At 41.2% G+C, this 18,377-nt stretch overlaps 1 protein-coding gene across 1 annotated transcript in view; it reads left to right on the forward strand.

Moving 5' to 3' along the window:
• LOC141804176 (neurocan core protein-like) overlaps positions 1-18,377 on the forward strand; it is a 68,424-nt gene that overhangs the window by 37,427 nt on the left and 12,620 nt on the right. The window contains exons 12-13 of the mRNA XM_074688497.1: positions 1,368-2,387; positions 11,836-11,952. Coding sequence (XP_074544598.1) covers positions 1,368-2,387; positions 11,836-11,952 — 1,137 coding nt within the window. The remainder of the gene's footprint in view (positions 1-1,367; positions 2,388-11,835; positions 11,953-18,377) is intronic.

Consider the following 18,377-nt stretch of genomic DNA (forward strand, 5'->3'; position numbering starts at 1 on the left):
TTGTAACCATGAGTGAGGAGGAGACACAGTCGATATGAGACCCTGCTGAACTTCTAGAAGTGCAGCAGTGGCACAGATTCTCTGTGCTCCACATTATACAGACTGTTTGTCTATGCATCACAGCATGGACCAGCTGTCTGTGCTCCTTGTGGCATCGATCAGCTGTCCATGCTCTATGTGGTGTGGACTGACTGTGTCAAAAATTAATAAATATATCTTTTTACACCTAATTTCAAAATTGGCCTAAATAGCATGATAGTTCAGTTGAACATTTTATTCATAAATACATAACCAAGAGGCACACTGAAAAAATCAGTAGGTACAAGAGCCCGTGCCATGGAGCACAGACCACCAGTCAGTGCTGTGGGGCTCAGAAAACCTGTGTCCAATATTTCAATGAACAGCAGGGTCTCATATCTACTGCCTTCCCTCCTCACTCACGGTGACTAAAGCTTTGAGATAAGAGCTGATTTTTGTTGTGACGGCGTTTGTTACCATGAGTGAGGAGGGAATGCTGTGGATATGAGACCCAGCTGTACTTTAAAATGTTATTTAATTTAGCTTTTTAGATCTGCTTCAATTTTTTATTATTACATTTACTTAATTCTTAGCAAATATATTGATATCACATCTTTCAGTTTTGAGTAAGGTCAACTTATTGTGTTTTACAGTGATATGCAACATTTTTTTAATATTAATAATAATAATAATACTTGATATTTTAATTTGTAACATATGAGCATCAGGTTTATCTGATTAAAGACATTTAGTAGAATGATTTTTCAAAATAATCATAACTACTTAAGATGTTAAGTTAAATTAACTTATTCCATTACTTAGTTTTTTTAAACTGGTTTACAAGTATTTTTTACGTAAACTCAACTTATCTGGGTTTACAGTGTGGTTACTACATCATGATATAAATAGTGTACTAATGGTATAAAAGCTCAAACCTAAACTCAGTGGGAATTCTCAAACAAGAACCTTGAAGTTCAGTATGTCTGCTCTGCTTCAGGAGAGTCGAGTTTTCTCTTGCTGAAATAGTCTTTAACCTACTGTAGAGGAAAGTGTTCATTACTATTAGACATTTCTTATAAGTCTTTTTCTTTACAGTGGCCTCAGAGGTTTGCATGCTGTTGTTGATAACACACCAGACAATGCTGGTGTAGTGATAAGGATAAATAGCTGAGGGATCGCTCAGACAGCTTAGATGTGTTTGTTTTGTCTCTCTTGGCAGAGAGAGTGATTTTGTGAGGTTATTTTAACTTTGCTCACTACTCCACAGTTTGTCTTTTGGACTATTCTCAGCCTGCCATTGTTGTGCTCCTGACTCACCTTGTTTTTCTTTGATTTCGTGCCCTCCACAGGTTTGTTTTCTTGGGGAAGTTCATGGTTCAGTGGCCCCTCGAGCAATAACTCTACACCCACCAGTGAAGACTCTCCCACTCGTCTGGCATCAACTTCAGCTGCCTCTGGTAACTCCATGACTACAGTGAGCGCCAAGAGCTCGGAGAATCCAGAGGCATCCACCGCCTCGAGCTCTGTGCCCGAAATTACTCCATCCAGTGCAGAAACCTGGGTCCGTGTTGAGACGGAGACCACGACCCGATCAGGGGACAGAAGAGATGAGACGGTGACCTCTAGAGCAGGTGGACGAGGAGGGAGAGGAAGGGGTAAGAAGAACAGAGGGGAGGATAGGAGCAGAGGAGAGGACAGGGGGAGAGGAGAAGAGAAAGGGAAAGGTGAAGATGAGGGGAGTGGAGAAATCACAGGGGCAGAGGCAAAGGGGGAGATACAAGTTTCACGCAGACCTGTTGGAACGAGCAAACCAAGAGAAAGATCCAGAGAAAGATCTCGAGAGAGAGGGCACAGGAAGGGACAGTCAACAACCACCACCACCACAACCACAACTCCCACTGCTAATCCTCTGGACTCCACAGAGATGACCACAGCGTGGACAGAAAGTGCTTCAACACCCTCATCTGAGGGCCCGTCTTCTTCACCAGTGGAAACCCCCAAACCATCAACCTCACTGGACGTGTCAGTAACTGCTACATCCACATTCCTGTCTCCATCTTCCCCATCCAGTCCCCAAGCCCCATCCCTGTCTCCTTCCTCATCATCGCAATCAGAGGGATCAAAAGAGTCAGCTCCACCTGGTCTCCTGAATAACCAGGGCAAACCTTTGACACCTTTGAAATGGGTCCCTGTGGACAAAGCAGTTCTCAACAGCTCTCTGGATTATCCCCCATTTCTGACGGGTGCCCATGATGAGGAGGAGCCGGCTTGGTCTCACGCTGTGGGCTCGGGGGCCCTGTTACCTGGCAACGTGGAGGAGGAGAGCAGAGGAGGAGTCAACATCAGCACCATAACACTGAGCACAGCAGGTTGGTACTGCTCCTCTGATTTCAGATGCTCTGTTCTTCTACAGGTCTGCTTTAAAATGCTCCGGTGTATCTAAAGATGTTTTCCACTTATATCAATTATTAACAAAACACTAATTCTTTTTGATTTAAAGTAGGGGAAGATTTTTGTGGTGACCAAAAATTGCCTTCAGGAATCTCATTAGAAGGGGAGGACAAAATACATCATGATTACCAACAATTAGAAATAGTCTCACATTTTGCAGACCAACTCAGTAGTTTACTTGGACGGTTGTTCTCCAGTTGTGTCGTCCCCACTCCCACAGCAGCTCCTAAAACACTCATGAAAGGTAAACCGTACAACACAGACACTAAAATTACCCTTCTTCATTCCAGTCAACATGACCTCTGAACCCTGCAAGGCATAGCTGAGCATTTACTCCTGAAGGGCTTTCTCTTTCACATTTTCTTTTCTCAATGTGTGTCAGCCAAAGTACCGTAACTCAGCTCGAACTTCTGTGCACAGGATAAAGATCTTCTTCATCTTTGTTTTTCCATATCACATCGTGGGAATGACTTCTTCACTCATTTTACTAACATGTCTGATTTCCTAGCGCAGGGGATCCCAAACATTTCAGCCCAGGACCCCCAAAATAGTCCTACCTGAGACCAACAACCCCCTGCTGCAGGGACTTAAAAGACAAAACAGACAAAAATAGTCGAAACCTTTTCTGTTTGCATGACTTGATGTAAACTTTGACCCCTGGTTGGGGGACTGTACTTTCCACAGTTCCAGCTTTAGGGGGTGGGGCTTGCAATGCTGAATATTTTTGTTTGATAGAGTGTAGGGGTAGGAGAGAAAAAATAAATAAATAAATAAATCGGGATTTTTTGTTTGACATTATCTAAATGATTTGATTCTTTGTCAAAAAAAAATGTTCTTTTTACAAATTCAAATTCTTCATTTCAGCCTTTGTTTATAAACTGGATTGGAAAAAGTTACCACTTTTCTCCAGCAGAGGGTGAAATGCTTCTCTCTGACTCTCGTGATGTGCATTTTATGGGAAAATACGGCTCCTGATATGGTCATATGTAGACATTATCATAATCACTGAACTTTTCCCTATGGTCTGGTGTTAAAAAAGCAAACTTAAAATCATAGATATCTAAGAATCGCAATTGAAATGGAACCTTGCACCTAAAAGTTGTAATAGAAATGAATTGCAATAATAGCACATCTTCCCAGCCCTAGCAGAGTGTCAACAGTGTCCTGACAGACCCTGTAAGCAGGCAACTTTAACTCTATTCTATCAGTGTGTGTTGTGTTTACAAGTTCACTGAAGGAGTCCTTGGGAATGGATGCTGTGTTTTTTGTAATAATGTCAAGATACACTCATCAAATAAGTGTTATGATGATGAGGGCCTGTCTGTCCGCCTTTGTCTTTTTCATACCGCCCTCTACTCGGCTGGTGGTATATTGGAATTTTAAAAAGTATCAAGCTATGCTAAAAGATGCTGTCTGTCATTTATAGTTGTTTACATTTGGGTGAGCATGACAGCACTGTGAGAGAAACCAGAGCTACAGCCCTGTGTAGAGGTGGGGTTGCTGCACGACAGAAGCCTAACATTTCGGGCACAGGATATTGAATATATTCATAGTTTGTTTAAAGGGGCTGTGACGAGTTATAAAGTGATCTTGATATAGATCTAGATATATACCTGATTGTAATTCACACTTTAAAATGAGATTATCAGCCCCAATATTACTGGTTACAGGTTATTTCAAATTGCTACTTCTTAGCTTCCAGTTTGGGTCGACCAGGACTGGATTCATTTATGGCATGTCTAGGTCCTTATGACAACACCACGCCCACTGATGAAGTTGTGTAGAGACAAGAGATAAAACACAGAGATCTGTGTTTTTCCCTGCTGAAAATGATTTCTGTGATTAATTTTGTAGTGATGGTGGACACAGGTGCCTAACTGTCAGACAGAAAAAGGACAGAAGAGCAGAAGAAAGATAAACAGGAGAGTGATACAGCACGAGCTAAAGGCTAATTAGTCTTTAGCTCAGGCTGTATCACTCTATAACACAGGGGCTAAACTGTTTGTGATAATGTTAATTCCAACCCACAGTCAGCAGTTATTCTGCAGTGGTCTGTTCAAACTTGAGAGTCTATCAATAAAATGAAGAGTGAGGTTACCTTAGCTCTGATTGGTAGATGACTGGCAGGACATAACTAACCAGGATTTACTAACGTTACACATTACAGACATGTCAGAGCATGGGGCTGCCAGCTGTGCTGAATATAAACAGCTACTAAACTACTTACAAACTGACAGTGTTTACTTGTTGTCACGTTAGCTTACAGATACGTCAGAGCACCAGGCTGACGATGTCGCTAACATATATACGGCTATGTTTGCTTGATGTCACGTTTGAAACCGTAGTGCTACGCAACTTTACTGATAAATGCCTTACCTCAGCCCATTGTATCAAATAAAAAGTTGTCTTGAACAAAGAAAATTTGTTTTGATCCGATCACCTTTTAATCCCAAAACAAACACACGCCTCACTATAAGTAATTTACGACAGTTAAGTCTGTAAGGTGGCGAGGGAGTGCAATTAAAACCAGTCCTCCCCGTGGCATCTTTGACTGATTAATAATCATCTTGCTGACATGCTAACACTTCGAAAAGAGAAATGAATTTTGAAGTACATAATAAATTACATTCAGCTTGTTTAACGTTGTTTGTAGCTTATCTGATTGTCTGGCTGGATGTGATTCTGGCTCTGCTACGTTCAGTTACGATAATGTTCCTGCTTGTCTCAGGAATGACTTCAGTGAGTGGACCGTTATCAAACCTAACAGAAACACGCCTCGACAAGAATAACTACCCTTTGAGAGTGACTTTTCATTTGGTCCCTTGCCTTCGCCTCAGGCATATATACTCAAGAAATCCAGTGTGTATTCCCTGACTACATACCTTTTTATTCCCACCAGAAGCCAAATTCCTGCCATCACATATAATCTGTTGATTAAGTCTGCTGCACAGTATATCTCGTTGAAAATCCTGGCCGGCCACCTGCTTCACTTCTTATTTTTCCACTTGATAATGAGAGTGCGCTCAGGAAACATCCTATCACCAGGCATTTGAAAGCCCCACGGGCATCATACTATCACGCATTTCTATGGTGATTTATTTTTGCTCCCTTTGAAAGCAGCTTATGTCTGCAGCGGTCTCGGCTCAGCTGCCTGCTCAGGGTGTTTGAGGAGTCTGCGGCTGGAAAACAGCTGTAAACTGTATCGACAAGGAGCCGAGGGCAACCATTTGGGCTGCTTGTGTACAGTATGAGGGCTGATTGATTGACTGGGGCCCTGGAGTCATGCGGGCTGAAGGCCGTAAAGAACACACAAACGCAGTGATTTCTTTACCACACAAACAGAACAAGTGGATAGATGCAGTCCCAGGAGATTGGAGCAGAATAATGACTTTCAGCCCACACCTCTCTGGCTCTTTTTCTCGCTTTTTTTTAACATAAACACACTCTCTGCTGCAGCTCGGTCCCTTGCGGTTGGGTTTCATGGCGGTGGTCAGTATTTTCTCTCCTGACTGGATCACGGAGCACTTCATCAGTCAGCTTAATCAATGAAAGAGAGGAGGGGGAAAAGAGAGGCCTCAGGCTGCATTCAGGAACCCTCAGTAGGAAACACATTGTTACAAGTGCGCAGAAACATAATGTGACAAACTTCCTTTCTATACTCTATCTTTTTGTCATCAGGCTTGTATCACTCCATCTTTTGTTAAAAATGAGATTGGAGACATTTTCTTTGTTTCACCTTTCTCTTCGTGCTCGCCTGCCTGCACAGAAATGTCAGTAACGTCTGCAAGGTCCACAGTTCTTATCCTAGAATCATATTTCCAAAGTAAACCATATTTCCATCGTGTCTGTCACTGTGATTACACCAGGCAAAAGCTGTGAATGATGTGAGGATTAATACTTTGAGTCGGCATCGAAGCATCTTCCCTTCACTGTTCTGTGTCTGTAAACTTATTAGCTGGATTTTGCTGTTGCCAGCTTACTGTTGTTGTTTGTGTCGGTGGAGTCGGGGGGCTGTGCAGAGCTAGGGACTGTCCACTCTGTCAGCTCCTTCTACACACTATTGATTTTTCTGCACCACTCGCTTTAATGAATCACACCAGGTTTATCTACACACACACACACACACGCACACTTTCAGCAGTAAATCTGGTTGTCATAACAGTTGATATTTGTCAAAGGAAGCCATAACCTTGACTGATGAAGAGGGTGGAAGTTCACTCCAGCCTGGACTGATGTGCATTTAATGAAATGCATGGTTGGTTTTAGCACCTGACTTCAGCAGAAGTCAAACCCTGAGATGAGAATTTGGTCACAAAACTTTACATAAATCTGAGGAGCGGGTGTTCTTTAAAAGGCTGATTTAGTGCTGGAGTTTGTGAGTAACAGCTCTGCAGCTTTTCCCTCTTTTTTACTTTAATCGTTGAAATAAACATGAGTAACGATAAAAAACAGTCATATGGTAATACAACTGGCACAATACCAACAAGGAGTTTGTGTTATTGAATGTATATTTAGAGGTGTCTAAAGTATTCACACTCATTACTCAAGTAGAAGTATAGATACTAGGGTTTAAAGGTCCCACATTATGCTCCTTTTCTGCAGTTTAACATGGATCATAGATGTGTTCATGAAATGGTAGTTACATGTTTTAGTCCAAAAAGCCAATAAATCAAGCACAGCATCATTGTTTCCAGGCTCTCATAGCCCCTCTGTTCAGAACGCTCTGATTTAGTGGGCGTGGCCTTCATATGTAAATGAGCCACCACTGATACCGCCCCGCTCTTCTGCATCACTGAGAGCGGCGCCACAAGCTCTGAGTGCACAATGTTTAGAAAACAGCGAAGCTCGTTTACTGTAACATTACAGGCTAAAACAACAGGCTAACCACAGCTAAAGTTAGCATCCTGAAGCTAACGCAGAGACAGGGAGGACACTGAGGAAAAGCTCTTACATCTGCTCCACAGCACACAGCATTTAAAATACTCACATTTCCAGGGTCTGAGGTTTGTTGGCCGATGGTTGGTAATGCGCCTGGATTCAGGACCAGTCTATTCACTAGCCCTCTGTTGTACTGTCCAAAGTTGGAAAAACAGTCGGCTGTGAAGTGACTAGCACACACATGCACAGTTTTACTGAGTGTAGCTGGCACATTTCCTTGATAAATGAACTCTAGCCACTTAGTCTTGTCTTCTTGTGAGATGGGAAGCTTGTGTATGATGGAACTATGGGGTTGTTTACAGCCAAAAACAGAGCAGTGATGGCAGCAATGGCGGCTGGAGCAGCAGCAGGGAGTGGGCGAGGAGGGGTTCGGTGGTATCTGCTCCAGTGGACCAATCAGGTCAGACTTGCTCCTGATTGGTCAAAAAAGAAATATCTGAAGTCAGCAAATCCCCAAAATCCAAACAGCTCATTTTAGGTCAGGATTTTACATTCACAAGCACTACTAAGTACAGGTTTTGACATTTAATATCACATTTTGTGGGCTGGGAGGAAAGCCAAAGACCCACACATTTCACTAAAAGACTTAATAAAGTGATTTTGCATATTATGGGACCTTTAAAATGACTTTTGTTGAAGTTGAAGTATCAACTCGAGCTTTTTCCTTAAGTAGAAGTGTAAGAGTACTGGCTTCAAAACTACTTAAAATATAAAAGTAAAAGTAACTTAAATGTGGAAAAATGCCATTAAGGTCAAAAGCTTAGGCTGTGCCACTGGGTCCTATAGTTCATATAGTTCATCCCCCTCATAAGTCTCTGCCACAGACATCTTCATACTATGCTACATACGTCGGTTATGTCGTTGCTGAAGTGAGGAGTGATTTGTGTCATGTGCAGGTGAGGTGGATCATGTAGATAGGTTTAAACTTTTTTTGGTGTGTGTCTTTTTGAACAATGACAAAAATAAGAGTAGTGGGGCTATTTCTAAAATGTGCGGAGTAGAAAGTACAGATATTTGCCTGAAAATCTAAGGAGTATAAGTAAAAAGTTGGCTAAAAAATAATTACTAAAGTAAAGTATAAATACCTAAAATTTTACTTAAGTATGGTAACAAAGTATTTTTACTTAGTTACTTGACACCTCTGTCTCTATTGGACATATCTCCGGAAGAAAGAATAAGGACAAATCAGATTCAGGAAAATTAATGCTTTGTGGAATATGTTTGTGTTTATGTGTTTGGATGCATGTGTTATAGGCAGAGATTATAGGATCTGGACAAGCTTTTGTGAAGAGTAGGGAGAAATAAGTAAAAGAGCCACAGCGAATAATAAACAGCATCTTTTTGTGCACACACATTTAATTTTCCCAACACAGCCGCCGCCATGATGATCACGTAACGAGAACGAGCTTGAGATGTCTGCTGGTGGTTAGTTATTGGAAAGGATCAGCCTCAAGGCTTATCATAGTCTGGGTATTGATTTTCGCTCATCATACCGTGTAAACACAAACACACATACACACACACCCACCTCCACCAGCCTCACACACCACCCCCTCCTCGGCAGCACTCAGTGTCAGGGAGGGAGAGGGAGAGCTGGCTGAACAAAGACTCCCACAGCCAAGGCTTCAGCGGCCAGGATGAACGAGCGGTGGTTTTCAAAGACCTTAAGTTGCTCTAATGAGCGGCTCAGGGGAGAAACACGTGGTGGTGTGTGTCAATTGATATGGAAATGCACAGTTGTGGAAGAAGACCACACACACGCACACATTTAAGGGGTGAATACGCTCAGCGGGAGGTCTGCTCATTCCTGTCGAGGACGTCCTAATGTCTGAAGTTCTCACGATGCCCACTACGCTCGCGCGCCGGAGAGAGCCAAGGCCTTGCTTTCCATATGGTTACCATGACAACAGTGGCTGTGAGTGGATGATGAGGGTTGAGGCTCTATGGCTTCTGATCCCTTTGAAAAGAGACCGAGTGTGAAATGGATATGCGTGTGTTGTAGCTGCTGGTTTTTGGCTGTGCAGCAATTACAGAAAAAGGATGCCACAATTTTTTTTTCTCTGAGGAAGAAGATGATTATTCTTTTTGTTCTACATCCAAGCGGTAGTGATGATTGTCTAACCGTCCAACTCTTGATTTGACTGATAATTTTCTGACAGAGGCTCCTGAAACATTTGATGAACATGGTGAGCAAAGTGTTAAAGCGTAAGAAATCCATCCTCTCTCCTGAGTTTGTTATGTATTTGTGTCACTGCAGCCTTTAAAGTGTTCAAATGTGTTCAAACTCAGCTTTAAAATGATGCATCTTAAACATTTAACTATTACATTAACTCACCATTGACAAATTTAACTTCTTAGTTTAATAAATGAGCTCAAATGGTGGTTTACAGGTTAGTAAAATCAGTCTAAATAAAACTGTTTTATTAAAACCTGATGAACATGCGATGTATCTTTACCTCCTTATCTATGCATACTTTATTAGGTATATTTGAAGTACAAATACCTGCTTGTTAACATAACTTTGTTCACTAGTGATTCAAGCTAATTAGTACTGGCTCACATGGTGACATTTTTCCTCTTTAAGAGCTTTCTGCTGATGTCCTGCTTTGTTTTTGTTCATTGACAGTTTACACTTATGGTTTCTGACTTTAATCAATCTACTGTTTCTGGATTGATCTGTAACTTAAAGTTTAATTTGTAAAAAAATGTATCCATATTTTAAGTTACATTAACATATATGGTAATCAAAGGCATTGGTTTCATGCAGGCATTAGCATTTATCTGATGTTTGCAAAATGAATATCAAACAGGTTTTATCTAAACGTTCAAATCAGACTATTTCAGATTCTTTATTTCCACGTCTTTATCGTCTTTTTGGTTGCTGCCTTTGTTTGCTTTTATTTACTAATCAAACTTGAGTGATAATGTTGTCAGACATCTCCGGTGTTCAACCTGAACACAGCGGTACAACATTTCAACAGAACAAGAGCTCGTCTCTTCAAGCATGACCTCAAAGTAAAATGGCAGCCTTGGGAATTCTGTGAATTCCTTGTTTTCTGTTTTTTATTTTTTTCTAGTGTATGTTGGTCTCTTTAAATAAAGCTGAATAAAGCTAAATAAAGCTGCAGGTCAAAGCCAAACCTTGGTCGTCTGCTTTCAGGCCTGTGTTAAAGGGACGGAGATTACAGTCATTGAACGAATTCATTGGTATAAACAGGAGCAGCGTCAACACATACAACCACATGTAGGCCTGGCTCCATGCAATTTCATATCAGGTATTCCCCTCAGAGCATTTTTCAAGGAAAATATTTAAAATACCTAACCTTGGGATTTGATTTGAACCACTGCTTTTAGCATCTATTTCACTGACCCTAACTACGGATACTCCAGAGAGTGTTATCGTCCAGGCCGTGCTCTGACTTGGGATCAGATCTCAGAGAACCCCTCTCCGTAACAGCAGCAGTATTGACACATTTCACAAGCCTAATGGTGGCATCTGCCAGTCAGTATCTATGGAGATATTGTAGCATCCGTGCTGGCTCACACATGCTCATGTTCCAACTTAAGAAAACCACACAAGAATCTCCAAATTAGGTAGCGTAAGAAAAAAGAAGCCATACAAGCCTGATTCATAATCAACAAGAAATTGATTTATTTACCTTTTCCAAGATGTGACACTGTTCTCAGACCAGCATTACTTTTTCGGTATAAGAGCACTATATAAAATCACTCAACACTCAAACTAGGCTCCTCCCCCTTGGCTCAGTGCCAGCAGCAACGCACACCCACTGAATCTGACCGTGACTACATGAGCACACTCACAGGCCCAACAACCACCTGTAGCATTGTGTTTCTATATGGCATGTTAGCACACGCTAATCATGAGTATTTACACATATCTGGTTAGCACAAAGCCAGCTCACGTTGCTTTTTATCTCCAAGTTCCTGGACCTGAGTGAAAGTTGAGCCAAGCTTCACCCTCGTTTAGTAAAAAGCTTCATCTGTTTGGCATTTCGTTTCACTTTGGTTGTTTTTTCTTGCACCATGCTCCACGCCCACTATTGTAGCTTCCCAGGATAGCTTCCTCCACTAGCTGATCAACACGTAAAGTAACTTGCACACTGGGCGCGCTGTGATTGGCTGATGTAACCACACTTACCCTCCACCCAGAAACAGACACAGACACTGACACACATCTGTAGAGGACCGTAAGAGATGATTGAGCAAGATTATTCCTGTAAAAGTTAACATTTCATTTTTTATCAAAAATCCTATGCACTTTACCTTTAAGCTGCTTTTATTTCATTAACTTTCTGTTTTCTTCCCCAAAGTACAGCACAATTACTAAAATGTTCTTCTGCTCAGTATTACTCCCTCATTTTTAATCCTTAAATTGCCCGTATGCTAAAATCTGTCTGTTTCTTTTAGTGGAGGTGGAGCCCTGCGTGACAAACCCGTGTCTGCATGGAGGAAAGTGCCTTCCTCAGGGAACGGGCTACAGCTGCTACTGCCCACAAGGATACGCTGGGGAGAACTGTGAGATTGGTAAGTGATGCTTACACACACACACACACACTTGCAAGCTTGCACATCCCACACTAACGGCAGAACAGGCATGCATCCATAAAGTAGAATAATAAAGTCAGCCCTGCAAAAGTCCGTCCATACTGATGAAAGGCTGTGAGGAGACAGCCTGGTGTTGGGTCGAAGGTCGAGCTGTCTGTCACATTTACAGAGGAAGCTGAATTAAGGCGGGGTCAAAGGTTGGGGGGCAGACTTTCAGAGTAAACTAATGCTAATGGTGCCTCAACTCAGCGTGAACTCCTGTATGAGGAGGTGTTATTGTGCAAAGAAAGAAATGATCCTCTCATAGCCTGGAGAATTCTTACGCTGAATTGATTTCTTTGTCCCTTACAAAATGCCTTAAGGTTTTGGACTCAAATCAAGGTCTCACCGCGTTCAGTCATTGCTCAAAAGAAAAAAAAAAGCTGAAAGATCTCAGATTCAGATCAGAACCAAAAACAAATCAATTGTTCCTCACCCAAAAGGTCTTTTATACCCACAGAAACTCTAGAAGTCTATTCACAGCATACTTTAACATACTGCTGACTAAAGGAAAGAGAAAATACAGGATAACCTTCCACTGCAGGTACAAAACAGCAAACAGACACTGATCCTTGCTGTTTGTGATTCCAGCTTAAGAGGTTAGAGATAAAATACATTTTAACACAGGAGGGATGAAACGAGGGCCAGCAGGCTGCCGTGTCGCACAAAACCAACTCTGACCTGCGTGAGCTGTCAGACAATATCTGCATTCAACATCTTCTGGATCAATTCTTTTTTATCTCCATGCAATTTCCTCTCTTTCTCCTTTGTCTCTCTTCTCTCTGTCTCTCTTTTTTTGCAGACCACCCTTTGTTTCCCTCTCTTTGTTTAGCCTAACGGTCCGGTCAGATCTGAACGTGACCGTTTGACGCTGTTGTCCTCAAGTCAAACATAAATATCTGCTTAAATTGTGATTATTGGACATACACCAACACATGATGGGCACAGTATCGGTAAGGCAACATTTCCACTCCATTTATATTTGCCACATCTGCTGTTTGTGCCAAAAACAAATGGAGTGGAAATCTCGCCAAGCAGGCACTGAGCCCTCAGAGTTTGGTGTGTATCCAGTAATTACAGTCTCCGCTGATATATGTTCTTGACTTGAGGCACTGCATCACCTCTGCTATCCAAATGTTGTGGCACTGACTCCATTTAAAAAAAAGCGTGTAAAGCATATAATTTGGGTTATTATCTGAAGATCTTGTGTAAATAAAGGTAACTTGAAGGGAAATGTAAACACAGTGTTTTTTGGTGAACAGCCCACAGGTGAAAACTGTAGCTCTTATCATTTTTGGTATTTCTAACTCGATGATGAGTCAACATTCCCAATAAAAAAAATCTCAGGCTGCAGAAAGTAAAGGTTTGACCTGCCACAGAGAGTAGGCGAGAGTTTTCTCTGGTGATTGCTGAGCTGCAAGTAAACGGTTACTATGACCAAACAAAAACAGAAATGATCTATGAATAAGAAAACAGAAACTCAAAAAACAAAAACAGTTTATCTGAAGATTTAAAAAAGGGTTGAAACTGTTTAATCCATGGGTTTTCTCTTTGGCTCCTGGAGTTTGAGGCCCAAAAGTGAATTTAGTGACAGTTAATCAAAACAGATGTTACTCAAAAGAAAGGAAAAAAACAAAAGCTCAGTTGACAAAAATGTTGGGGTACAAAGTTTTAATCCCCCATGATTCATAAAAATGTCCTTTATGTCTTGGCTGTCAATGTGGAAGCTAAGAAAAAAGATGTGTCTCGATGAGATTAGTTTACAGTTTTAACGGCTACAAACTTTTTCACTTCCATCATTGCATTGTTGATCTGAAATGAAAAAAGTTTAAGCAGTGTCTTGCTTTTCTATTCAAGTGATAAGTAAGACATTTACCGCTTTACTTCTCATTTCTGTGGAATACAGTGTTTGTTTTTTTTTGTCTTCAAGCATTTTGGCATCGGAAGCAGCGATTAGCTCAATTCAGACAAGTTAACTTTAAATTGAACCTTTAAGCAGCATGAATATGTCTGGTTGTTCTGTGGTTGGTTTTCAGAAACAAAACTTTACAGTAGACTCAAGTTTTGCTGAATCCTGAGAGGATCATGACTTTATCAGAGCAAACAGTGTTTTGAAGTTAAGAGTGACCATGCTAACTGGTGACCTTCAGTAAAACCTGTAAGTAATTGTCAAGGGGCACCGTCTGGTTTAGAAAATGAAGCCTATGCAGAAGTCACACGGAGCCAAAAATACTGACTTAACATTGAAAAGCATGGTTCAAAAAACGTCTTGGGTCTGAAATGTTAATTTCTCTATCGTCACCAAGCGGCAACCTCCGGTCTGGGAATATAAGACAATGCAGAAGTGCTAAAATCTGCTGTTTCTTGAGTGTCTACTTGAGGCTGGCACCAGAAGTACTGGAAGTCACATACACACCAAGCCGAAAAAAAACATTTTCAAAGCAGAAATTAAACTTTTTACAGCTTGGTTCAAAAAACTCTCCTGTCTGGGTCGCTCATTTTACTACTGGCACTCACTGTAAGGGGCTGAATTTTTTTCCAACGTGGCCTTTCAGAGGATATTAAGATCGCAAGCTCGCCCAGTAAGAGGCACAGCTCAGGGTCATGTGACCAACAGGCGCCCTATGGCTGTAGACGAAGCCCTTGCCACTACCAATATGGCAGCTATAGCCAATGTGCTTCATTCTCTGTGTCAGAAACAGACAGGTGACGTCGGCGAGACTACGTCCATGTTTTATACAGTCTATAATTGTCACACACTGAACAGGGGGTGAATTTTCTTCTAACTGCGGTTTAAAACTTACATACATAGCTCAGCTCATGTGACTGATAGGTGCCGAAGAGCTGTAAGAGAGGAAGCTCAAAGCCCACGTCATATCCAATATGGCCCCCGGCAACAATTGGCTTTATTACTCTGCATCAGGAACAGACAGATGAGGTTACAGAGACTACATTCATAGTTTATACAGTCTGTGGTGATTGTTGGCCGATCTTTACCAGTTAAAAAGGCCACACTTTGCACTACAACACCAGTGATATCTCTGGCTGCGAGTTATTAAATTGGTGTTGATCAAAATGACGCTAAGACTCAAAACGAGGAGTCAATAAAAAGGTAACATCTAAAATACAACTAAAGGAAACAGATTTTATGTTCACACTTAAACTACAGTATATTATCAAATTATTAACTGTGCTGTCTAGCAATACAAAAATATTAAACTGTTGTTATTATGATACATTAGGTGCAGATCTCTGTTAAGATGTAGCTTTCGGTCTCATTTATTGTGACTTATCTTTGGGGATGGCTACCTTTCACATTTAAAATGATACAGTACTGATGCCCGGTACCTGGCTCAGTGGTACCAATTTTCTGTACTTTTTTGTGTTTATGTGGTAAAAAATATCAATTTGTTTAATCAATCGGTACCTGGTACTTTTGACAGAATTCGGTCGGTACCAATAAAAGTATGTAATTTGGTACCCATCTCTACTCATCTCATACCCAGTGGTCTGTGCTCGTCTTTGGCTTGGGAGGGTTTAAGCATCAAGTGACTTGCATGTTTAAAATGATCTCTGGTGTACACGCTGGAACGTTTGTCCAATTGTTGATGTCTTCCATCCACTCATTTATTTTTCACGGACCTAGGAGTCATTTACCATCTGTCAAAGTGAGCGTTTTAGGTTAATATTCTGTTTTCGGTGGTGAACCTCCTCAGTTAGCTCAACAAACTATTGTGCTCCACAGTACTTCCTATGCCAAAATACACACACAGCTGTTACTGTTCACAAACAGTGAAGGAGTCTTTTCATAGTATATCATCTCAACTATCGATGGCAGTTTGCATGACTTCCCCTCTCTTTGTTGCATTTCACTTTCTCTGTAGTTTTCACAATCAAGTGCAGACAAAATGTCAAAAGAACAACCTTTAAAGAAATGTCGTAACCCAGAATTGAAGCACAGACATTCAAGTCTCACTTTGCCATTCAACTGAACTGTCAGTGTGCCTCCTTTACCATTGCTCTGTTTTTTTGTTTTTATGTAAAACACAAAAGGGCCCATTTTTGGTGCAACTGATAATGTTTTTTGTTATTTAGTCATTTTGAGAGCGAGAGCCAATACATCACTGTGTCATCCCTCCGCACCAGCTCTGACCGCCCATCATACGCACATACAAAGACAGAACAGGGAAGAGAGACGTGTGAAATAAAAGAGACAGAATAAGACGGACAGAGCCAGAGCGAGGAGCCTGTTTGAGCTTCAGCTCACCTCTGCTGGGTTAAGCTGCATTAATAAATATAATTCTGTAAGGCTCGGCTCAAATTGAGCTTAAGTGGAGATCAGATCACCTGTACAGCTGTACGAGGAAGGCCTTTAAGCTTTAGACTTTGGATTAGCTTTGTATGATTTTACTTCAGATTTAATTTTTGTTATGCTCTGACTTCTTTCTTCTTCATGTTTAGATTCACTATGATTCACGTGACATGACAGAGATTTGTCACTCGACTTATAATAAGATGTTTTTAAGCACTATTTCTTAGTAATTTGCTGAATATTTGAAGTGCATTGTTGGATTATTTTATGAAAACACGGCACCATACTTATCCTTATGTGTGTTTAGTTTGGTGTGCTCAAACCTTAAAACAAACATGGTGCCAACTTTTGCGTGTACTCTGTTGCAGAGAAGAGGACAGACAGACTGTCAGTCTGACAGGCAGCAGCCACTGTGTGGGTCTGCTGAAGGCTTTGTTATGGATTTGCAGAATTTGCAGAATTATCTCTCTGAGGAGCAGCCTCCCTCTGCATAATGGATGAGAGGGACGAGGGGATCAGAGGTTTTCTACCAAACAACAAAGAAGTGGGCCGATTTTAGAGGGGAGTGGGAGCTGTGGTGTTCAACTAACTTGCACTTCTAGAGGTCATTCAGGGTCAGGCTAGCGGGGATTAGTTTGGGGGTGTTTCATATTCATGAACCTTTTTTATTCATGTTATGGTATGAGTGAGAATTTTTTATCTCACATCTCATAGTTTAAAGTCCTGGTAGCTACATTGTTGAGAGGTAACATTGTTTTGAGTGTAGGGTTGTGAGTTTTGGTATATTTAAATATTTGTTGAATAATTAAATATTAAGAAGAGCATGTTACCACTATGATACTAACACTTGACTGGTTTTACTTGTGCTGTGTTGTAATGGGGTACCACTGTCAGATAGTGGCTGAAAGTCTGAAAGCTGTGTTCAAACCGCCTTTCAGTAACAAAAGAAGAAGAAAGCAGAAGCACTAGATGCAGCTTGAACTGTTGTTATGAGAATCAAACTTAGAGGAAGATTCTGCAGCCCTCAGTGAGTCCTGAGGAAAGTTTGTGGGGTAAAACTAGCTTAATCTAGATCACATCCTTACATCAATCAAACAAAGATGTCTACAACAACTGCACAGTCATTGCTCATAATGTTTGGTACTAAGCAGCAACCACGAGTATGGAGAAATAAACTAAGTGCACATAAAAAAGAATGGTTCCTTGAGTGTCCAGTTGAAGCTGACTGGAAAAGCCAAGGAATTCCTATTAACACCTTCCTTATATGTTAAAGTTACAGTTTTTAAACAACATGGAAAATGTTTACAACCGGGTACGTAACACAGATCCGGTCTTAATTCTGGTGTGATATTTTATAACTCATTCTCCTTGAAGTCTCAATAAAGCCTTAGTTTGATGCTCTAAAGATTCTCTTCTTGTATTTCACTTCTAAAACCTCTCAGGACCAGATTGCCTTGCGACACATATAGGGTCTCCATGACAACACCGGCTAACAAAGTTTGGTCGTGAGAAGAGATAAAACACAGAGATCTGTGTTTTTCTCTGCTGAAAATGATTTCTGTGATTAATTTTGTAGTGATGGTGGACACAGGAGCCTAACTGTCAGACAGAAAAAGACAGAAGATCAGAAGCTAAACAGGAGAGTGATACAGCCCGAGCTAAAGGCTAACACAGCAGCTAAGCTGTTTGTGCTAATGTTGACTCCAACCCACAGTCAGCAGTTATTCTGCAGTGGTCTGTTCAAACTTGAGAGTCTATCAATAAAATGAAGAGTGAGGTTACGTTAGCTCTGATTGGTAGATGACTGGCAGGACATAGCTAACCAGGATTTACTGACGTTACACATTACAGATATGTCTTAGAGCTGGGCTGCAAGCTGAACTAAATACGAACAGCTACGAAACTACTTACAAACTGACAGTGTTTATTTGTTGTCACGTTAGCCTACAGATACCTCGGAGCACAGAGCTGCCAATAGCGCTACATATAGCCGGCCACTGCTTGATGTCAGGTTTCAAACCGTTGTGCTTTGTAACTGTACTGATAGGTCCCT

This window comes from Halichoeres trimaculatus, unplaced genomic scaffold (genome assembly GCF_033239565.1).
Source record: "Halichoeres trimaculatus isolate MK-OKI-2021-1 unplaced genomic scaffold, fHalTri1.1 fHalTri1_scaffold_15, whole genome shotgun sequence".
NCBI classification, from domain to species: Eukaryota; Metazoa; Chordata; class Actinopteri; order Labriformes; family Labridae; genus Halichoeres; species Halichoeres trimaculatus.